The following is a 24378-nucleotide window of genomic DNA, read 5'->3' as shown; positions in this document are numbered from 1 at the left end:
TAATCATGACTGCACAGGTAAAAACCGCACTCTCCAAAGCCAAGAACACAGCATCCATGGGTCCTGACAACATCCCAGGCTGTGTTCTACATGAATTACAGAATGAACTGGCACCCCACTTAAGTACCATGTTCAGTCATAGCCTCACTTCAGGCTTTGTGCCCACTGAATGGTGCACAGTGACGGTTATCCCACTCCACAAAGGGGGATCCACCACAGACCCCAGGAAATACTGCCCCGTTAGCCTGACAAGCCTGGTCTGCAAGTCCATGGAACATATCATCATGGAACTTATAAACAAATACATTGGTAATCTTCAAACTCTGGACCCCCACCCAGTTCAGGTTTGTAAAAGGCAGATCACATCTCCCAAACCTGATAGACTTCTTTGAAGCAGTCACCAAAGCCGTAGATGAGGGTAAGGAGGTTCACACAGCCTATCTAGATCTCGCCAAAGCTTTCGACACCATCCCCCTCCCAGGAATTATAGATAAACTCACTAAACTAGGTATAAATCCCTGTGTCACAAGATGGGTTGCCAACTGGCTCACTGAAAGAACCCACACTGTGAAAGTAGCAGGCTCTCTGTCCGACTTCAGACCAGTGACAAGTGGAGTACTACAGGGTTCAGTCCTGGGTCATCTTCTGTTAGGTATCTACTTCTCTGAAGTACAGGCTAACACAGAAGGTCTTTGGCTACTGAAGTTTGCAGATGACTGCAAACTAGGAGCCATAATCGAAACACCTAATGATGTGGACATCCTACAAAAGGGCCTCACTGAGACAGATGCCTGGTGTCAAACCATGGTCTCAAGCTCAATGCCAAAAAGTGCATTGTCATCCCTTTTGGTAATGCTACTCCAATTGCTCCAGTGGCACAGGCTAAGCTATTGGGAATAACCATAGACTCCCACCTAAAATTTGATAGTCATCTCAGCGTAACTATTAAAAAAGTACATGCCAAACTGAGGTCACTCTACCGTATCAAACCATTTCTTACCAACAACACAAGATCAGCCATTGCTCGCTCCCAACTTCTATCCACCCTACTCTATGCATCTCCCATTCTGACTAATCTCAACAAAACTGAACTAAGCAAAATGGAAGCCTGCTATAACAGAATTGCCCGCTTTGCTGCAAATTGCTCATATAGAACTCATCACTATACTGCCTTGAGACAGCTCCACTGGCTTGAACTGACCAACCTCCTAACCTACAATCAGCTCTGCCTCTGTCATTCTACCTATTACCTCCCCAGTAAGTCTCTTGCCCTCAAAAACCTAGTACAACATCACTCAGCCAAAAGGCCTCTTGGATCATCAAGCAAACTACGACTAGAAGTCACCAACAGCTACAATAGCTTTGGAGATGCACTATATAGTAGTTCAGTGGATAAAAAATGGAACTCTGTCCCTACTAGCATTCATCCAAAGCCTCCTTTAAAGACCTCATCAGGCAAAATCTCAAGCAAAGTTGGCAGTGCCATGATTGCTCCCCAGGCTAGTGAAAGCGGATAACATATACATACTAAATCTAGAGCACTTGATAATAGTTTTCAGTCCTACTCACAAACACTGGCTAATCAACAATGTATGTACTGTACCTGTGTACTATGTATGTATTCTACCTATGTTCCAAATTTCAGCTGTACACCACAGATCTATTAATTACCTTTATTTTTAAAATTAATATATTTTTGTTTGTTCTCTCCACTGTAACTGTTTATGTGCCGCATACCACTGTAAAAGCATGTCTCTTGCAATGTGTGTGTATACTGATCATGTCTAAATAACTAAATGTGTCTGTAATTTTTCTTTGTGGAGCTTTTCTCCCCGGGCCTCTGCTGAAAAAGGGCCTTTTCGGCTCAGTCAGACACCCCCGGTTAACAAATGTAAAATAAAAAAAATAAATAAATAAACTCTGTACCCATGAACTACCAGATAGGCAGTAGTCTACTTAACACCGAAAGTGTGATGAGACCTTGGGACACAGGTGGACAGTAGTCTCTCCTGTGATAATCACATCGCCACAGTAGTCAGGAAATCCTTCCTCGTGGCACACATCATCACAAAAGGTTTCACATCCAGGAAAAAAAAAGGTAACTTGTTCCCCTCTACTCATCACTCATTAGACCCATTATAGAGTATAATGCCCCTTTTGGTATGTACCTCACAAGAAGTCTTCAACAACTGGAAAGGCCGCAGAAATACCTCACAAAGAGGATTTCCGGCCTGAAACAGATGCCCTACGCAGACTGTCTCAAAAAACTCCAGCTTTACTCCATCGCATATCGCCTACTCAGAGGTGATCTCTGCCTAACATACAAAGCTATGTCAAACCCAGAGCTGTTGGACATGCTCCACTTAAAGAAATCCCAATCCCGCCAAGCTACACGCTCTAGTGCCTAAACCTTGTCACCACAATAAACAGAACATGGTGGAGGGATAGATTTCTGTCCCAGAGACTTCCCATACTCTGGAACAAACTACCAATCTATATCAAACAAAGCTCCTCATTAGCACTCTTCAAGAAAAATCTTGATGATTGGATGGGAAATAGGAAATTCACCCCAGGGATCACTTCTGTGGCTCTGCTCAACAGGGGCACAGGAAAATAGTTTTCTTGGGTGGCAAAAGCCAGGGTACCTTTATGGCAAGGCTTATATAGGCCTTAGGGCCAATAGCATAGTACCTGCCTATGAACCTATAAGAAACAGTTGCAATTTATCTAATTTGCTGTGTTCACCGTGCTGTGAGCATTGCAGACGTTGTTGGGCGTAGGTTTTAAATATAGTATGCTTAATGCACCTGCACCCTAAAGTAAGGAGAAAACTGTTGCTGAATGTGCATTTATATACCACTGTATAATTATACATAACTTTATTCTTAATGATGTTTTTACTACCTTAGTGTATTTAGACTGCTTCATTTGTTTTGCCCATATGTTACAAAATTACATTGTTTGTTGCTTTGCTTCTGTATACATTACTTGTCATTGTTGGCTGTAGTAAATGGAGGAGTTCAACATATGCTATTTAAACTTTCTTTTTTTTAAGATTGTAAAATTATTTTTAAAATGTTTTGTAATAATTTGGAGCTTTTCTCCCCGGGCCTGCACTGAAAATGGTCTTCAGTCTAGTCAGAATTTCCTTGTACTCAAATGTCAATAAATAAATAATGTGGATCATCAGTCATTCTGCAGACCAGTTCAAGCCTAGCCAAAAAATGCTTTTCAAAAGTTCCCTTCTAGCCTCAAGCAGGGCTAAACTAGATATACTGGGAGGAGTTTGAGGCTGCCATGTTATTATCTAGTGCACATTGAAGGTGGCAGGGGTGCTATTCTGCTTGACAAGTAGTGCCACTTTATTAGTATGTTTCGCTAATCCCCAGGATTGTAGCACTGATATTTGTGAAGCGGAGGTAGTGCAGTGTACAAAATTACCAGCTTTTAAAATTTAATGGAGCAAGTTGCATTGTGTTTCATAAAATGTCTTGCAATTCAAATATGCATGTTTTGTGTGTAATATACTGATTACCAACTTATTTTCTTCAGAATTGTCTTGAAGTCTTCCTTTAGTTCTTTTCTACATCAAATGCCTGCAACTTTCAAACTTTGACCATTCATGCTGCTAGTGGAGATCATATGTGCTTGTTGAAGTAGTGTAGTTACAAATATGTCAGAGATACATCCCACAAGTACTGCTTTGGTTTGTCATTTTGGATGCCATATGCACAGCATCACATTGGCTTCATACTGTTATTCTATTAAGGATCAGCAGCACGTTTTGTGTTGTAGCACTGATAAAATCACAAAGTGAAGTATGCAAACCATCTGGTTGGTTTTGCTCTGTATGTCACATTCTCTTATTAGCACATTACGATTCATTTAGTAAACAAATTTGGAAATTTCATTCATGTCAAACTTAAGGAAGCTTGAAGATGATTAACATTCCTGGGACAGGCACATTAGTACATCTCTTCCTCTGCACAGTTAAATGGCGCCCCAGGAGGATGCCCTCTTGTTGACAGGCTGAGACTGTCAATTTTGTTTGCCTGCCACATTAGGGGCCATGAGGGGACGCTGAGCTCCATGAAAGAGGAACAGTGTAGGCAGTGTAATTCTCTGTGAATTGAGAAAAGAAGTCTAATTCTGATAAATGGTCGACCCCAATACATCCTACCTGTTATTACAACAGACGTGCTGTATCTGTGCAGTAAATTAGTTAAACCCCTAAAGAGTTTGGTGGGAGCTTATCTTCAAGTGAATAATTTGAGTGTAGAGGGAGCTGTCTGCGTGACCAGTGTGAGTGATTTGTTTCATATTGAAGAGGATTTAAATGACTAGGTTCCAATTCTTTAATTTGCACAGACTCAGTTGCTCTGTAATTCCTTCATTTATTAAGCATTCCTTTTCTTTTGAACTGATTACATTTTTAGAGAAAGCCGTATGTCATTACATGTAATCTGCAAACTGCTATGCAATTTTGTGATATAACAAGATCTAGCATTTTGGTTCCAAAATTTGGATTCTGATGTTCTACATTAAATCTTGCAAGCTGTTATCAGACAGATTTTTCTGAAGGTCTAAAAATAGGCACAGTGGGGCACAGAGATGCATTAAAAGAGGGAAGAAAGATTATACTACTTTGCATTTGTTACGTTGCTATATAAAGTAATGGAATCACTGTCCTATGATAATAGAAGTACTCCCAAACACACATTTAAAACATATGTACACTTTTTAACATGATACTATTTTCCATTCATATAGCAGTTTAATTTTTTTTCACTTGCTAAATCTTGCAGAAAAGGCATGTAGCAGCCAAAATAAAACCAGTCTATGTCACTTGGAGTATAAATCTGTTTCAAAGCTTTTTGGCGGCATGAATTAAGTAACTGTAAGGCTGAAAATAAAAAAAAAAATAGGTGTTTATAATAAAGAATTAAATGTGGCAGGGCTTTTATGATGTAATGGCAGTGAAACCAGATGTGTATTTGAATTTGTAAGTTTATAGTTTGTATTTTAATGTAGTTACACGGAGGCACTTCTTATAATGAATTGGATTTTAGTGAGATGGGTAGAATAAGAATGTTTATAAGCCAGACCTTTCTTTTGATTTTGGCAGTGCTGTAGCAAAAAAAACAACTGACATTAAGTATGTAACAAACTAAGAAAATGTAACTAGGAAGAAATAAGTAAAAGATGAGTTTACATTTGGATTAGCTTAATAAATTAAGAAAGAAGCAATTAACTTAGCCATGTATATATCTAGTCAGTATTGCCACTTCCATATTTTCAGAAAGTATAACATTTTGAGGTGCCATTCTTTTTTCTGTTAGTAATAAGCAGCAGGTAGATTATCTAAACATTCTTGTATTTACCATTTGTCCAGTTTATTTGTGTATGTGTAGTACAGGGTGGCCACAGTGGTGCAGCGGTTAGCATTGCCGCCTCACAGCAAGAGGTTCTCCGGTTCAATCCTCGGCTGGGGTGCCTTCTGTGCGGAGTATGCATGTCCCCCCTATGGTCTCGTGGGTTTCCTCCAGATGCTCCGGTTTCCTCCCACATCCGAAAGACATGCTGTAAGTGGATTGGACACTCTAAATTGGCCCTAGGTTTGAGTGTGGGAATGTGTGTGCCTTCTGTGGAAGGTTGGGCGCCGGGCTGGCAACTCAGCACCATAAAACTCCACTGCCAATCATGAGCAGACAGGTGATCCGCTGTGGCGACCCCTAACCGGGAAAAGCCAAAAGAAGAAGAAAAGAAGATTTGTGTATGTGTAGTACAGTAATTTTATATGTTCAAACTGTGTTATGAATACTGTAGTGTTAACAGTGATGGCAGGTTATCTAGTACTGTACTTATTGTATTCGGTATTGCCATTCTTTTTTTTAATTTTTGTCTAATCATATTTCTGATACCTTTTCTCACTTTAAAGATAATTTTTGTATTGGTAAGAAATACCCTGCATTGGACTGACTGAACAACTGACTCATGGGCTTTTCTGGGGCTTGATAAGCTCAGCCGAGTGTCTGAATATTTGAAACTACATCCTGATTAGAAGACAATGGCCTTTCTTCTGCTGCATGCTATTTGTTGCATATTTGCCATTTTTGAATGGGACTGATTACTTTGTGTTAATCCTTGTTTTTATTGCTCTAACTGTGACTCCAGTGAGATGACATGTATAATGTGTGCTTGTGTGTATCTAGACTTTTGAGGTGGTATAAGGACTAGTCCTCATTTCCCTTCCTGATTCTTTCCCACTTTCAAAGTTTATGTTCTGGCTGAGTAAGCATCTCCCCCACCAAGCTGCATGCTGATTAAGGTAGACAAAAAGGATAAAGGGACTAGCACTACGATTCTTTGTTAATGATGTGAACTGCTGTGTGGGTCAACTTCATCTAACCATGATACCCAACCACAAGGCCTTTAACTCATTCCCTCTAGTACAGCTCTTTTGAGTGTGTACCTTTAACTCCCAGTGGGTGTGGCTTCAGCCTTTAAAAATGAAGTTATCACCTACAGTTCTAACAAATACTCATTGACAGATGTCAAATATGAATACAATAGTATTTGTCATCATGTATGCTTCAAGATAAAATATTCTGATATCTTGTAAGTAGATCGTTTTGGAATTATTAATGCAAATATGAACAAGCAATATTTGACACCTACAGGAGCAGTAGGAGGTAACTGCAGAAATGCCTGGAGGCGCAGTCGGCTGTAATAAGTTAAATGATCTCACAGCAAAGTCATTAAGGCAGTCAGACTCGTAATATATTTAGAAAACTGCAGACTAAGTCTCTGTGATTGCAGGAGGAACTTAAAAATGCATCAGTAAACATGCAAAAGGTGAAATGAGACTTCCAATGACTTTTTTGAATGCAGCATTCACACATTGAACCTTTTCAGATCACCTTGTTTGGAGTTGCCCAAATAATTCCCCCTGCTCATTTGTGTTGGCCAAGCACCTGGGAAAGTGCTCCATCTTTTTTCCAGCTCAAGTCTGCATGTTTTTGGTGATGTTTATAAATGATCAGTTGATCTGTCACCTGTTTTTGCAGTCTAGGGAAGTGTGGATTATTGAGTGAATTCATCAGACTCACAAGCACTTCTGTTTCACAATAGCTTAACCTGAAACTATACAGGTACTTAAAGCATTTTTTAGAACTCATTGGAGCACCTGTTATCTTTTTGTGCTGCACTGTGCTATAGAGTTTCAAGTTCCTGTCAGGGATTAAGAATTTAGGCTGATAGTGTAAGATGCATTACTTGACTGCGGTGGTGGTGCTCCGGTAGCGTTGTCTCCTCACAGTTAGACATTGCCCGTTCGATTCTCAGTTAGAGCGTCTTCAGTGTAACGACATGCGTGAATGGGCGTTCCTTCGTTGAAGGTTGTGCGTTAGGCCCGGCAAGCCAGTACGTAAAAATCTACTGCCAATCATTAGTGGACCGGAGTTCCGCTGCTGTGGCGACCCCTAACCGGGAAAAGCCAAAAGACACAAACAGTGTAAGATGCATTACTTGCCGAAAGCAGTAATTCAAGGAGGATATCCTCTCCTTCTTGAAAACCCACAAAGATGTTACAAGTGGAGTTTGGCAAGATGCTTTTTTTTTTAATCAGTTCTCAAACCAAGTACCAAACATCTAAGGAAAGCTGAAATGGGTTCTGATGCTGTCCTACTTTGGACATAATAGAAGAGTCTCAGTGCGTTCTGTTTAAGCAGCTTTATTTTATACTTAGAGCTGCAACCTCTTCGACTGTGTGCATTGGTTGATATGGTCTTTTCAGTGCTTTGTTCAAATCTCTTGGGTCAATGCATATTATAATGATTTCGTCTGAGCCTTTTTTGTGCGCTGCTACCATAGACAATACTCATTCAGTTGGTTCTGTAACTGGATAAATTACACCATTGCTGCACCATTTTATCCAACTGAGCCTAAGCTTTGTCTTGCATAGCTATCAGAAATCTACTTGCTGGTCTGACTACTGGAGTGACCTCTGAGTCTAAATTCATGGAATACACTACTGGAAGTTTGCCCAACCTATCGAAAACATCAGCATACTCTGAGAAAATGGCTTCAGAAAAATTAGAACTAGGAGATGTACTTATGTGATGAACTTCTTTGGTAAAAGAAAGCAGATTCATTGTCAAACTATCTTTGAGACCCAGTAAAGTACTGTACTGGTCTTTGACTTCATAGAATAACAAGTTATAACAGTTTTTGGCCAAATAACATGAAAGCATCACTGAGCCTTCAGTTTGAATCTCTTCACCTCCATAAGCAACAAGTTTTGCACTACTGGCCACATTGAGTTGCTTCTTATTTCTCACTTTAGCAAATGTGTCTGCTGATATAACATTACACTTTGAACCAGTGTCTACTTTAAGCTCTGTGTCTTTACCATTAATCCAGACTGTACAGAACACTTTGCTTTTTGTCAATAGATTCACTGCATCAGCTCTTTCATCAATTACTGAGACACCATCCACATAGGAAGCTGACTGCTGCGTCTCTACTTGAGCACCCTGCTTTTTTGTGTGACCTTTCTTTACTACTGTGTGAGATTTACCTGATTTGCAAACTTTTTGGAAATGGTTCCATTTTTGGCACTTGTGAAATTGCTGACCAAATGCTAAGCATTTTTCTCTTTTAGACTCATGATTTGCACCACAATTGTGACAGTTAACAATGAAGCTGGACTTGGTTTTGCTGATTCATGCTTGTACTGTACTGAGGGATGTGCTCCTTTAACTGAACTGGTCTTAGAACTTGCTGGAAAACTACATAGTTTCCTTAATCAGCCAGCAGGGGTTGTGGCTGCCATATGCTTAGTAGGCCTATTTCTGTTTGCCATGTGTTGCATGCTGTCTACATTTGCTCTGGAGCCTGCTGAAGCCATGCCCCTGTCACTTGCCAGCATACTTGTGTGTTTTTCTGTCATTTCATGGATTTAGCAAATCTCTATGGCTTTACTCAATGATAAAACAATGTCACGGAGCAAGATCTTTCTCATAGCAGCACTATTGATACCACACACGAGCCTGCCCTTTATCAGCTCATCTTTTATGTCTCCCAACCGACACATTTTAGCCTTGCAGCTTATATAACTGATATGAGAAACAAGTGTTTCCCCTGGTTTCTGATCTCATATAAAACAAATGCCTCTTTAGTGTAATATTTGTCTGGGGGTTACACATTTCTCTGAACTTGTGCTTCAAACACTTGGGGTCTTCCCTTGACTGAGCCTGTACAACAAAATGACTGTTTTTACCTTCTCCTTCATACACTGCTGGTGCATACACGAATGAATGCTGTCTTTCTATGGCCTCTGACCCAGCTAAGTTTAGCAAAATTAATGCCTTGGTGCATGCATCTTTATCTGAATAAGCTGCTTGTCTAAAAATATTGTACTCTTGCTCAAATATTCTCCAATTCTCTGCAATATTCTGATCAAATACAAGTGGTAAGGGCTTTCAAAATCCGTCTGCCGTATTAACACATACCAGTAAAGGGTTTTGCAAATAAATGCAAACACATACACAAATGCCAGAACTTGTAACTTTGCTCACTATTGCAATGAGTCTCTGTATAACTGAACTTTGCAAAATAAGTATCTCTTGGGCACTGTAATATTCTTCAAATCACTGTATCGCACAAAATCACCACTTATTAATATAAGAAACACATCAAATAACTGCACGATGCAAGCCTCTGTGTAACTGGACTTTGTGAAATAAGATTCTAGATCTGCGTAATACTTTTGAACCTATTGTATTGCTAAAGTCATTTATCATCATTTTAAGAAGCACTTCAAATAACTGTTTGATGCCAATGAACTGGGCAGGAGAAGCTCGGAGTCAGTAATATTTCGAAGTAATGGCACTTTGTGAATAAAACTGTACACAACACACACTGAAACTTCCCTAAAATGGCGGTACCTTTCTACGCAGTTCTCTACATTGCAAGAAACACTCTGTAATGGCGGCACTTTGCGAATAGACACACCCAACACACGAAACTTTTCAAAATGGCTACAATTTGACTGCACTTTCACAAAATAGTTGCATTTTGCACACAAGCAACTCTTTGAAAAACATGCACAGTAATAAGCACACACTGTAAGCATTTTTGCACACTTTGAGATACTTCAAATAATTTTAGTTATGCCCTTGATATGGTACGAAGTTATAGTTTTGCCAGTAGACAGCACTTTGCCAAAAAGCATGCAGTCACCTTGTTTAATTTACACTTAGTGTGCCCCTTTTTGCCTTCATTGTATTTGTTTTGCTCATTTAATCTCTTTTCATGCCCATTGTACTTTTCTTGTGCTCGTTTTACTCTAAACATGCCCGTTTTGCCTTTAAACACACTCATTTTACTTTTCTGTTAATTGTTTCATCAAACACCTTTACTTTAAACATTTCCCTTAGTAAGCCTTTTGTGTTTCCTGCTTGTTTAATAATGCATTTTGTGCCCTTGTACTGCCCTGTTTTGTCCTTTTTATGAAATAAGTAGTTTGTGCATATTCTAATTACCTTTGCTTCTTTTCTGGCTCTCGTTTGTGCTCGTTTCTCTTAGTTTACCTTCACGGTGATCTCTGCTTCTCATGGCCCCGAATGTCATTCTCTGCGATCCCAGTTCCGACATCATGTCGCTGTCCTACTTTAGATACAATAGAGGAGTCTTTGTGGGTTCTGTTTAAGCAGCTTTATTTTATACAAACACATCACGATAGAAGTTTACTGACTTTAACTTAAGTAGCTTATATACAAACTAACTGCTGTAATAATGCATGCTTACTCTCTGGCCACACTCTTCAGAATGGCACTAGGGATGACACCTGCTTGATATTTATACGTGCTCTCTCAGTCTTTGATGTGCTACTTAAAGACACTGTGCACGTAGCATGTGCTGTCTGATCTACAGGTTCCAGTAAATGTTTTACTTCTCTCAGTATTGTTTTACCTTTACCTTACCATAAGGAGGATTGCTCACTTGCTTTGGAGCATTTACCATTTTTGGAGACGTATGCATATTTGCACTATATTATTTTATCTGCAATGTACTACTTGCCAGGTTATTTTCAACTAGGTGATGCATCCCTAAGTTACAGTTGAGCTTTGGAGTCTCTCCCTATTTATTTTGATAGTTTAGCCCAGCAGGTTAAAGCTATAGGATGCCAACAGACTTTATCATGTAGTCTGAGGTTTGATTACCTCATCTCCATTTTCCTTTTATGCCTCTAAGCACTTCACTTAACCAGACAATGCTTCTGATTCTCAGGCTAGTTGAGCAACCCAGTTAGTAAAACATATAAATTAAAAAAAGTAAAATAACCTAATTGGAGAATCCACTTAACAAGATAAATTAAAAAAAAAGATCCATAACATATACAACCCACATAAACCAGCCAGAAAAATACCAAAACCCCTATAGTGCAAGCTATGCACACCCAACACCCATAGTATTAAAGCTAGCAGTACAAACCTGAGCACACCAGGCTTCTTGTTATTAAAGAGGCTTGCAGCAATCCCGTGGTTAAGGTGATGAGCAAGTCAACAGAATTGGAGGCATCTTTAGACATACTGTACAACCTGCTGCTTCCGGGCACATCTGGACAACTCTCTGCTTATAACTTTTAAGACAACATAAATCAGTGCATCTGGCTTTAATGCTATTCAAAGTCTCTGTCTTTGGCCTCCAGTCTCTTTTTTTACTCAATATTACATAATTCTGTTTCACTCTGTGTGTAAAGTGTGCTGTTGTAGCAATCTACTTTGCAGTGCATGCAGTTGTACCACCTAGTTTCAACATGTATGTATTTTGCTATATCTGTTTGTTTCATATATGTAAATTAGGTTGGTAGGCTAATACAAGGGTCCTTTTCAGCCTTGACCCATGCCAAAGGCAGAAGCAGTTATAATACAATAGTAGTTAAATGCATATTAATGGTGAAGTACCATTATGTTGTTATTAGTGACTTTAGGATTTTAGAAGGCAAGATAACAGACATTAAAATTTTAGAATTCAGTCTAAAGTTACAATGGAAAGAATAATACAGCTGATAGATATCACACAGCTTAATAATACCAAAAACCCTTGTTTGGGGTTTTCAGAACAAAAGCAACATGTACTAGTAAGAAGATGTTTTTCTGTCCTTTTGCAGCTTTTTTAGTGTAGTATTACTATGCACACATCTCTTGACTGCACAGCTGACTTAAATTTGTAGGCCAGGTTTACAGAATTTGTAATTCATAGGATTCATAGGAGTTTCAAGGCAATTAAACCTCAGGCTAATCAATGCCTTGACAATAGTGATGGTCAGGCTGTACCTCCATTCTTAGGAAAGGCTAAACCCATCCATCTCAATATCTTTGCTTAAGAATACTGGACAAAGCAAAAATAATTGGGAGACAAAAGGCCAATATTAGGGATAAATTTTAAATGTTATTGTAATTCACTTACAAAGTTAATAAGGTACAGTTTTTACATTAACATGTATTTTCCTGACTATACCAAGTTTGAAACTCTAAAGTCTGACATTATTAGCTGACTGTAATTCCCAGTGATTTGCTAGAAAATCAGAATAATTTCTGAGGTTAAGTACAGAAATATGAGGCCTAATCAGGGACAGTGAAGAGGTATGGCTAAAGCCCATTACTCCCAGGGTACATTTGGAGGTATCAATCCAGGCATCCGGGTGGTAGTAGGTATATATGTTTGTGTGTGTGTGTGCGTGTGTGTTGGTGGCATCCACCTCAATGGATGGTGCAGGAGGGCTTGCCCCCTGCAAAAAAAAAAAGCTATCTCTGAGTTTGGTGAAAGTTGTTTTGACATATTTTTCCTCAAAATTATAATTTTTTTTGTAACTGCTTTCGAGCAATCAAAATTAATCACACTAAAAGACCCCTGTGGTGTGTCTTAAATGGAAAACCTTTTACTGATTGGAATTTAGATTTCTTCAATGACTCTAAATGCTCTCTCAGAAAACAGCAGTTATTTAAAAAAAAAAAAAAGTCAGTACATGGAGTCAGTTTTTGAGTGGGCAGCTAGTAAGTGTGACGAAGATTGGAATGGTAGGTATCTGAAGTTTAAAATAAAAGATGGACATATCAACAGATACTAAATTCCAATGTTCAACAGGAATAAAGTGTAGTTTGAATACAAAAGAACAATATGAACTTTGTTACTTGGTGTCTAGATTCCATAGTTTAAGGACAGATTGTGCTTCCTTCCTGCACAGATTGACTACTATTTAACAGGCCAGAACTATACACACCCAACATACTAAAAAAATAAATAAAAGAAAAATAAAATAATAAAAGAAAAACAATGTTTTTTTCAGTTTTAACCATTCCCTTCAAAACATTAGCAGAAAGGCAGAACTTGATAACTAAAACTGATATCATGAAAGCAACGAAAAACTGGAAACCTGCAGCATCGGAATTACATCGGAAAAACAGATCGTAAATTCAAAGACAGAGTATATGAACATACTTATGCTATTACTAAAGGCAAAACAGGCAATGCTTTAGCTAAGCACATTAGTGACAAATTTGACCATTCCTTTTCATTCGTGGCAATTGATCAAATTTTAGATAATACTAGGGGTGGTCCCACATCATTATTACTTGAATGTTGCAAACTTGAATGGCAATTAAAACTAAATGCATTCTCATACCCAGGTCTAAATGACAACTGCAACATTTCATGTTGGTTAAAACTAAAAAGTTACCTTAGGTACTGAATGTATTAGTTTATCTAGAAGTACTAATGTTAAAACCTGAGTTGGTACATGTATAATAACAATTTTTGGATTATTTATTAGTTTATTGCATGTTTTATAGTTTTATGATTAGTTACATTATTTTCTATTTTATTTATATACATTTTCATAATTGTCAATAAGACTAGTATATTTATTGTACTATCTGATTTTACTGTTTGCGCCAGGAAACATTTTGGATACTTTGTATACATTTTGTTTACCTTTTTATTTTAACCTAATATACCTTTTAACTAGTAATTAATTAAACATTACAGCTCTAGTTGATTGGTCGATAGAAACATGACTCACAGAGTAGAACTTTTAAATTTGATAATATTTGCTGTGACTATTCATTTCTGAAGAAGTTGTTCATTTGTAACGACAAAAACATTGCTAGTTTTAATAAACTTCCTGAACGTTATTCTGACTGCTTTCTACTTCAGTGCTGGTTTCGCAGGCTGCATGTTTCCAGTTTTTCATTGCTTTCATAGTGTTTGTTCCTTCCTGTTTTTCTAAAACTGATATCAAATTTTACTTCAGTACAAAAATGACTTGAATAATATGCCTTGTCTATTACCTGGAAAGTAATTTAGCCTCAGTATTCAGATGTTTTTGTTGACCGTCAGCATGAACTAAAAAGGTGAATAGTGTTGCTATCTTTAGCACTGACAGTGGACAAGAAAGATGTAACTGGAAAATGGAAAACCAAACAAAAACAAATCCATTAATAAAAGGTGTGAAAATGATTACAGATCAGAAAAATATGAAATTGACAACAGTTAGACATCAGAAACAGAACTCCATAGTTAAAAAAAAAAAAAAAAAAAAAAAAAAAGCTGCATGGAATGCTGAAATGGAACTTGAACTTGAAAAGGACATTGACACAAAACAAAATACCAAAGATCTATATCTATTTAATAAAATGTGCAACAATTCAAAATGAGAGGTCCCTGGTCCAGTTATTTAGACATAAAATGTGGTGAAAATATTATTGTCACTTTTTAATTCCTGATCTAAAATTAGTTTGTAGATAATAATTTTTTTGTGTTTTTCTGTTTTTATTTAATGTGCATGTTAAATCAAACATGGAAGTAAGACTCGATAGAAAAGCTGATACTGGGGATGTGTATGTTTAACAATGGCAAATTGTTTATATTTCACGGTTAAGTACTGACAGTCTGAACTGAAGTTGCTTTATTAGTATCATATAAAGATATTGTTATGAAATGTATCAGCAATCAGTGCCGAAATATCAAGTGCACCATGGATGAGAATTGCACAGTATGTTAAATTGAAAAATGATATGAAGTCAGAAATATACTGTCTGTTTACTTATCCACTAGCCAATAAAGTTATTGGCAGAAGCAGTTCTATCTTCAGAGTGAAAAATGAGTTTAAAGCACCAAGTATTTAGTTACCCATGAGGGAAAGGCCTTCCTGGCCTCCTTTCTAGTTTTGTGTTTAACAGACTAGCCATTACACACAAGGTGTTCCCAGGTATATAATATAAGAGAAATACAGTGTACTGTTCTGTCATAACCTATAGCTTTAAAAAAATTGATAAAGACATTCTTCCAAACTTACCTACATTACCAACTTGATCTTGTTCCTTCATGATATTTTTGCACAACTTCTCTTAAGTTCTGGCAGTCCATTCTGAGAAAAGAACAAGACAGACAGACTAGAGCACATCAGCAAAACATTGTTCCATTCCATTTCAGTAAAAACGCAGTCCAATGTATCTGAATCTAAAATGTCAGTTCCATATATCTTATTTGATCCCCTGTTACACTCTCGTTTTTCTTCCCCTTTCAGAAACTTTTTTGTGTCTTGATCTTTCTAGTGTATCTTCTTCAGCCATGGATCAGCCTTTGCATTCAGTGCACAGGATGTTGCTGACACTTCAGCCCTACTTACCTGCATATTTCTATTGCCTTTTTTCCCATTCATCTCTTCTTTATCAGATGTTCATCATGTTTCACTGTTACAGTCATTACACTTGGGTTATCCTGCTGGCAGGCTACCCGCAGTCGGCCCGAGTTCCAAAGTCTTGGTCCGGCGTCGGTTGATGTCGCCTCCTCCCTGATGTCAGTACACCAGGGGTATAAAAGATGCAGCCAACGCCATTTTCTTCAGTCTTTCTTGCTGCGCAGTGCCCGAAGCAAAAGCAGTCCACAAGTGCCGGTCGGCCGACTCCTGAGATTTTCGAAAAAGAGTTTCAGAACCGAAGTCTTCAATAAAGCTAAGTACCCCGTTGGGGAAACTTTTTCTTGCTCCATACCGATGTCAGTAAAAGTTAACAATTCTATTTCTTGTGGGAAGCAAATACCTCATAAGGATTTTCACTCTTACTGTATTCCTTGCCTAGGCCCTGACCACGACGTTACTAGTTGTCGGTTTTGTGCTAGATTCAACAACCACACTATTAAACGTCGGTTTGATTTTGCCTTACATTACTTTGGCCGAAGGTTTAACTATATAATACCGTCGGAACAACCGATGACTGGAATTCATAAAAAATGCAAAGACAAGGAAAAGGACAGGCATCCAAGGTCCAAAACCGACGACGAAGCCTCTTCTAGGCCAGTCGCCGGTTCTCAGTGAGGCGCTTTCACAGCCCTTGACACCCGCTACCTCAGAGCCACAGGCCGTATCCGACTCCCACATGGAAACAACTAGGCCTCTGGATACTCAAGGTATTGGCCTACGGAAACTATTCCCTCAGATGGGTCCGGAGCCGCTGAGCAGACATCGGCTTCTGAGGGTGTTTTCAGACCTTCACAGCTTACTATTAAGTCCTCTGCAACAGCCAATGTACAGTCAAAGACACCAGTAAAGACAAGGAAACAAGTACAGCATTCTCCTGGACAGTCATCTATGCCAAAGAAACAGATGCTTAAAATGGCTGAAGACTTAATTAGTTTGATCAAGGGATCCCGTACCCCTCCTGAAAAAAGGCCTAGGCAAGACACTGATTATAATTCCTCTGACCAGGTTTCTATTTCCTCTGATTCCTCTTTAGATCAGGGTTATTCTCTCCCTCCCCATGAGAACTCTGATGCTGAAGAATCTATACCTTCAGCCTCTCCACCTGAGGATTATTCTTTTGGGGAAACTCTGCACACCATGAGGGAACATTTCCACTGGGAGAGCCATGATTATTCAGAATCCAAGAAAAGGCTCAGAGATTTTCTTTTATTGCCTCAGCACAGACCCCTTGCTACCCCCCCCTGTGCTTGATATTATTGATGATGTTTTCTCTGAATCCAATCTGTCTCCTGATTCTTTACCCCCTGCACCAGTCAAGCCAGACAGGTATTACAGGGTCCCTGACTTTCATAAATTTCTTTATATAAACCCTGCTGCTGACCCAGAAACTATTTCTCAGGGTCCCAAAGGGGTTAATGCTTCCACTGCCAAAAACCCTGTCCCCTCTGATAAGGATTCTAGAGCACTGGATAGATGGGGGGAAAAGTCTACACTTCTGCTACTTTAGCTGTAAGGGCTTTAAACTGCCAGTTTCACATGCTAAAATACCAACAGTACCTTATGTCTTTGTTAAAACAGAAAATGCTTACAAACTCAGAAAATCCTGACAATAAGGAAATGCAGGAATTACCGCATGCAGCTGAACAAGTGGGAAAGCATACTTTGCATTGTGGTTTTGATTCAGTAGAGGCTTCTTGCAGAGCCGCAGTTACAGGCTCTGTCATTTGAAGGCATGCTTGACTGAAAAAACAAAGTTTACTTGAACCTGTTAAAGTAAAATTATTGGATGCTCCACTACAGCATAATACTTTGTTTGATGTTAAGGCAGAACAGGTGTTAAAGAAAATGGAGGATAAAGCAAAATCTATGCAGACAGTAAAGGATTTCTTACAGGTTCAACCACCTAGGTTTAGTTGAAACTAGCCTTCAAAAAATTGGTCCTTTCAGATCTCAGACAGGCCACAAAGAGGCAGATACAGACACCCAAGAGGCAGATCTCAGCCCCAAGGATCCTACAGACATAAACAATGGGGTGCTTCTACCCCCAAAGGAGGAGAAGACAAATCACAACCTTACAGGAAACAGTCCCAATGACTTCCCTCTACAAAGGCCAAGCACTTACCTTTTGGCAGCCCCCCTAGGGGGAAAACTAGCACTTTTCGCACAAAATTGGCACATAATTACCCAGGACAAATGGGTACTGAATATAGTTACTCAAGGTTACAGGTTCCACTTTCACACCCTTCCAAAATCAAAAGGTATGCTGAACCTGCCACAAAACCAATGGGCAGAGGCACAAAAGGAAATTGCAGCTCTCATGAACATGGGAGCTATTCAAAGAGTACCACAGCAAGAACAGGGACAAGGATTTTACTCAAGACTTTTCCTGGTACCCAGAAAGGACAAAGCCTGGAGACCAATACTGGACTTGTCAATCCTAAATACTTTCCTGGATGTTCCAAAATTCAAAATGTTGACACTACAACAACTTCTACCCATGCTGGGCAAGAAGGCTTGGCTAGTAACTTTGGACCTCAAGGAGGCATACTTGCATGTCCCAATCAGACAGTCTTGCAGAAGATACCTCAGATTCATAGCTGGCTCAATGCATTACCAATTTTCTGCACTGCCCTTTGGCTTATCTACTGCGCCCAGGGTCTTCACAAAATGCCTGGCATCAGTAATTGCATTTTGCAGACAGAGGAATTCAAATATATCCCTACTTGGACGACTGCCTTATTCAAGCAGAGAGCAAAGACATTCTACTAGGACATCTGGCGTTTGTAAAAACATTACTAATTTGCCTAGGGTACACTGTAAATGAAAAGAAATCCAAACTAGTGCCCTCTCAAGAGATAATATTCCTGGGTGCAAGCTTAAATACAACTGCCCAGATGGCTTATCTCCCGCCAGACAAACAAAGGCAACTGACTCATTACTTTCAAATGATGGCAACAAAGACCCAGCTCCCTGCAAGGAAAATTCTGCAGGCCCTGGGTTTCATGGCATCCTGCATTCTACTAATTCCATATGCAAGACTGCATATGAGGAAACTACAGTGGTATCTAAAAAGTGTTTGGACTCAACATTGCCACAGCCTGGAAACAGTAATAACTATAATTCCTTGTCTACAACAGGAGTTTCTATGGTGGTCCCGGGCCTGTCACCTCAACAAGGAACAGCCCTTCACCTTGCCCACAGCCAGGCAGACAATAACAACAGATGCATCGGATTATGCCTGGGGGGCACACATGGAAGGGAAATGTATTCAGGGCACGTGGCCCAAGGAACAAATGCATCTTCACATCAATCAAAAAGAGATGCTAGCTGTACAGAATGCCCTGACAGCCTTCAAGGATCTACTACATCCAGGACAACTATTGCTAAAGACGGACAACACCACAGTTATGTGGTACATAAACAAACAAGGGGGCACACATTCCTACCCCCTCTGCAGGCAAGCCATGACTTTGTGGAACATGGCACTGACCTATCAAGTACATCTGCAGGCACAATTCCTGCCAGGAAAGAAAAATACACTGGCAGACGAACTAAGAAGAAATCTCATGGATCCTCACGAATGGAAACTAAATCCACAGGTCTTCAGCATGATAACAAGGACATGGGGATGCCCAGACATAGATCTTTTTGCCTCCCCACACAATTGCCAACTAAAGAAATTCTGCACAAGGACTTATCACTCACAAGCATGGAAAGTGGATGCTCTTTCATTCAGCTGGGAAACCCTGACAGTTTATGCCTTCCCTCCACTGCCTCTTCTTCCCAAGGTACTCCTAAAAGTCAGACATGAGAAGCCAAAAATGATCCTGATTGCCCCAGACTGGCCACGCCAGCATTGGTACCCAATCCTAAAGAGCTTGTCTCAAGGCCCAGCCTGGCCTTTACCTCAAATTCCTCATCTCCTGACTCAACAGAACAACCAGATGTTGCACAGTCAACTCAGAACCTTAAATGTGGCTGCTTGGCAGATAATATAGTCACTCAAACCACACCTCTCTCTAAAGCTGTTATGGATGTTATTTTAGAAGCCAGAAGGCCCAGCACTAGGAAATCCTATGCAGAAAAATGGAAGAGATTCTGTGCTTGGAACCAGGCCCAAGGACTCAAACCACTTGTTCCAAATATACCTCAGATTTTACAATACCTAACTGAGATGCTGGACAAAGGCCTTTCCTTTTCATCTATTAAGATCCATGCCTCTGCCATTTCAGCTCATTACAATACGGAACCTCCTATTTTTTCACATCCACTACTAAGGCAGTACCTCAGAGGGGCAAGAAACATAAGACCCCCAAGAAGAGTGCCAATACCTACTTGGGACCTCAACTTTGTTTTAGAAAAACTCACACTGCCTCCTTTTGAGCCAGCCATCACAGCTGATATAAAATTCTTATCATGGAAAACTACTCTGCTCCTAGCAATAACTTCAGCAAGAAGAGTCTCAGAGTTATAGGCATTAATGGCAATGGAACCTTTCATCATTTTTCATCAGGACAGGGTCTCTCTAAGGACAAACCCAACGTTTATGCCAAAGGTGGTTTCCAGTGTGGCTCTTAACCAACTATTCATTTGCCAACTTTCTATCCAAATCCCCAAAATAAAGGGGAGAGACTTCTGCACACATTGGACATACACAGGCAGCTATGATTCTACTTGGACAAAACAAAAGCTTTCAGAAAAACTGAGCAGCTGTTTGTAGCTTATGCTGCAGGATCACAAGGAAAGCCTATCTCAAAGCAGACAATTTCAAAATGGATAGGATAGTGCATTCGCTTCTGCTATGCACAACATGGCAAATCAGTGCCTAAGGGTATTAGGCCACATTCAACCAGAGCAACAGCCACTTCAGCAGCTTTTCTCAGAGGAGTACCAACCAAAGACATTTTAGAAGCTGCAACCTGGAGTTCAGTGCACAACTTCACAAAGCACTACCACTTACCTCTCTACTCTAAATCCAGAGCAGGCTTTGCCACTGCAGTTCTGCAGGGCCTGGTAGCCTCTCCTAATCCTATTTAGGCCCAGCCACCCAACCTCAGCTTTGGGATTCAACCCAGATGTAACAACTGCAACAGTGAAACACGATGAGCATAGTACAGTTGTGTACCTACCATAAATGTAGATGTTCGAGTGTATTCACTGTTGCAGTCCAGGTTACCCACCCACCATCCCCCTTTTCATTGCTGGGATTTTACTATACTTCGCAACTCTATACAACCTATGTGGTGTATTTGCTTGTAGATGAAGGAAATGTTTATTTTAGTATACGCATGCTTTTTGGCATACTTTTTTACAGCCTTCCTATTTGGGGGCACCTGACATCTGGGGCAAGAAAAACTGAAGAAAATTGCGTCGGTTGCATCTTTTATACCCCTGGCGCACTGACGTCAGGGGAGAGGTGACATCAACTGACGCCGGACCAAGACTTTGGAACTCGGGCCGACTGCGGGTAGCCTGCCAGCAGGATAACCCAAGTGTAATGACTGCAGCAGTGAATACACTCGAGCATATACATTTATGGTAGGTACACAACTGTACTTTTTCCCTTTCTACTCTTTGCTCATTACACTTGGCCTTTCACAATGTTTTCTTTCCTGTTTGCCTGCCTGTTGGTATTTTTGTTTGTTAATAGTGTCTGAGGTATCTGCCAATCCATTGTCATGTTCAGAATATAGTTCTAGTGGTAACTTTCAAGAGTTTGTAGCTAGTTTTGGGGGCATGATGTTGGCATCGTTGTTACTTGTGAATGATTTTGCCCTCTTCGTCTCAAGGGACCGTGATCTTCAACGTGCTCTGGAGTGATTTGTTGATGAATGTGAAGTAGCTGAAATGAAGAATCAGCAAAATCAGAAATCCTAGTCCTCTCCCAGGAAAGAGTGGATTGCTGTCTGCATTTGTGAGGGGATAGAGTGGGGAGTTTGGCTATTCAGGAGAATCTCAGATAGAACCAGTGCTCCTCCATGTTCAGAGGTGTCAGTTGAAGTAGTTTGGGCATCTGAAGATGCTGTCTGGGTACCTGCCATGCTAGTGCTAAGCATCAAGGAAACCTGTGCTTAGATAAGGCAGCAGGTAGATGTGGAGAGGTCAGGGGGAATGAAATCCCATAGCATATGAAGTTGAAAAAGCTCCATGTGTGTCATTTTTAATATATAAATAATATAGAAAATTTAAAAATCTACTTGTTACAATGGCAGACATTACTTCATGCAGCCCTGTTAACTTTCAGTCACTCAAAATAACCAGGTAGTGATACTGCATTGAGTAAATTACCATACTTGTGTTTTCATCCAGCATGCATGGAACACCTGTGTGCCTTAAATGGTTTGTCTTACATACATATGGTTAGTTATGCTGAATATTAAATGAGTAATCCAACTTGTATGTTTTTGAATGTGTTGATTAGTAATTAGTGAATCATGTTTTTTTTTAATGACACTGCTTAATTTAACTTCTTTCTGCTTATTTCTTTAGGCATAGTGCAAACATAAACCTTCACCGTAAGTTATTGACTAAGGAACTGGATGACCTGGGAATAGACCCATCTCAAACAACTCTTAGCAAGGACCTCCGGGATGAATTCTTAGCTAAGATCTATGGTGGGCATCATCCAATGGAGTATGAGATGAGGGAAGATGCTGTTTCCCCTGCTGGTATAGAAGACTCCCACACCAATGGCTATGGCAGGAGCATCACAGATGACTACATGGTCCTTGATCTCAGCACCACTTCCAGTATGCAGTCAAGTGGCAGCATTCATTCATCACGGGAGTCTGATGTAGGTAGTGATGAGGGAATCCTTTTGGATGACCTTGATGGAGCCAGTGACAGTGGTGAGTCTGAGCACAAAGTAGAAGCTCATAACTTGTCTGCAGGAAATGGTACTGAGCATTTAGATTCCTCAATGAGTCACACAGCCTCAACAAGCAATGGAGGAATAGTCTGTAACATCTGTCATAAAATGTACAGCAACAAGGGGACACTAAGAGTACACTACAAAACTGTTCACCTGAGGGAAATGCACAGATGCAAAGTTCCTGGATGCAACATGATGTTTTCATCTGTACGGAGCCGAAATCGGCACAGTCAGAACCCAAATTTGCATAAAAATGTTCCATTTTTGCCAGTAGAGTAATTTGGTGACAATCCTCTGAACTTCAGTGACAGCAGGCAAGCTACACTTTGCAGCTGCCAATATTCATTTTCTGTTTGAACCAGAAAAAAGCAGCTGCTTTTTATGTCATGACCTTGAACTCAGTGTACAACACTAAAAATGAGCATCTGGTATTCACCCTAATTTTATTAAGATGCTCCAAGTCATCTCCAAAGAGACAATGTGAACTCTCAATTACTGTTGCCTGCAAAAGAAAACAAAAAACAAAAAAAAAAACAGAGTCCTTTCCCGTAACAAAGTCTCTTCATTGTCTTTGTGAACCTACAATTTTGCAACACTTAAAACAAGCATGGTGGTATTACTTGTAAATAGAGAGCCCTTTAGAGGCTTATGATGTAAAACTGTTGTATCAATGGTTGCTAGCATTTTCTGTTAATTTCAGTTTTTCTACATCTGACTATCAGATGAGCAGAAAATAGTTTGATGGCTTCTTCTATTCATTTCTGTTTGCCTAAAATGCATTTTTTTACAGAAATTAAGAAGATACACAGTCTTGCTTTAGCTGTCTGCTAGTTATAGTGCTGCCGAGGTGCCGGCATGCTTTAAGGCACCTGAGCTATTAGTTTTGTTTGTTTTTTTTTTGTTTTGTTTTGTTTTTTCCCTTGTTCTGTGATATAAATCCAAAATTCAGACATGCACTTTTTCAACACCACAAAGGGGATGTGTAATATTCGATGTTTTTGTGCCATTCTGCAGTAGTCTTAATAATATGTAGATGCAAGTGGCTTGGTCACTACAGAGCTCAAACAGGGCTGTTTCAAAAACTGACAGCTTTGTATTCATTTGCACTCTGGAATGTTCTTCACCATTAACTTGAGGTCCATGTACAGTTTGCTTTTCAGTTTCATTTGCCAGAAAACTAGGTTTGTAAAACACTTGGCTACTGTTTGTGGGACTAGTGAGGAAAGATATCTAAAACATATATAATTTTATACTAAACAGGAAAAAAAAAAGATGATGGAAAATTAACAGAAAAAAAACTGTGTGGGGCATTGCTGAACTAAAAAAAAGGTACTTTCATAAAGTTCAAAACAATAGCACTAATATTCTACTACAAAGACTAAAGTAAAAAAAAAAAGATTTATTTTCAGTCACTTTTTCTTCTAGTCTTACTTTAAAGTCTTAATGTTTTCATTCGGGGCTGATGCCATTCCAGACCAGAAAGACTGGTAACTATTTAAGCATAGTTGAGATGTTTAAAAACAATTGTATTCCATTGTGGCACAAACTGCAGAAGCACTTGAAATGTGATTGACTTTGTTTTGTTTTTTCCCTGTGGACAGAGAGAAAAATGTTTTTTTTCCTCACATCATCTTCATTTCTCAGCCTCAATTATAATATGCAAAGAGTTAAAAATGAGCCTTTTTTTTTGAAATCCGTTTGTTCCTGGTCTTAATGCATTTTGTCTGCACTACAGTGGCAA

The 24378-nt window shown here is 39.5% G+C and overlaps 1 protein-coding gene across 1 annotated transcript in view; it reads left to right on the top strand.

The window, feature by feature from the left end:
• The window catches only part of BNC2 (basonuclin 2), a 2846732-nt gene extending 2823467 nt beyond the window's left edge, over positions 1–23265 (top strand). Inside the window, exon 7 of the mRNA XM_044061291.1 lies at positions 22256–23265. Coding sequence (XP_043917226.1) covers positions 22256–22916 — 661 coding nt within the window. The 3' untranslated portion in view covers positions 22917–23265. The remainder of the gene's footprint in view (positions 1–22255) is intronic.
• Positions 23266–24378: the final 1113 nt, after the last annotated feature.

This window comes from Protopterus annectens, chromosome 2.part0 (assembly GCF_019279795.1).
Source record: "Protopterus annectens isolate FY-2018-M chromosome 2.part0, PAN1.0, whole genome shotgun sequence".
NCBI classification, from domain to species: Eukaryota; Metazoa; Chordata; order Ceratodontiformes; family Protopteridae; genus Protopterus; species Protopterus annectens.
The sequence above is the reverse complement of the archived record's forward strand: the minus strand, read 5'-3'. Positions and strand labels throughout refer to the sequence as shown.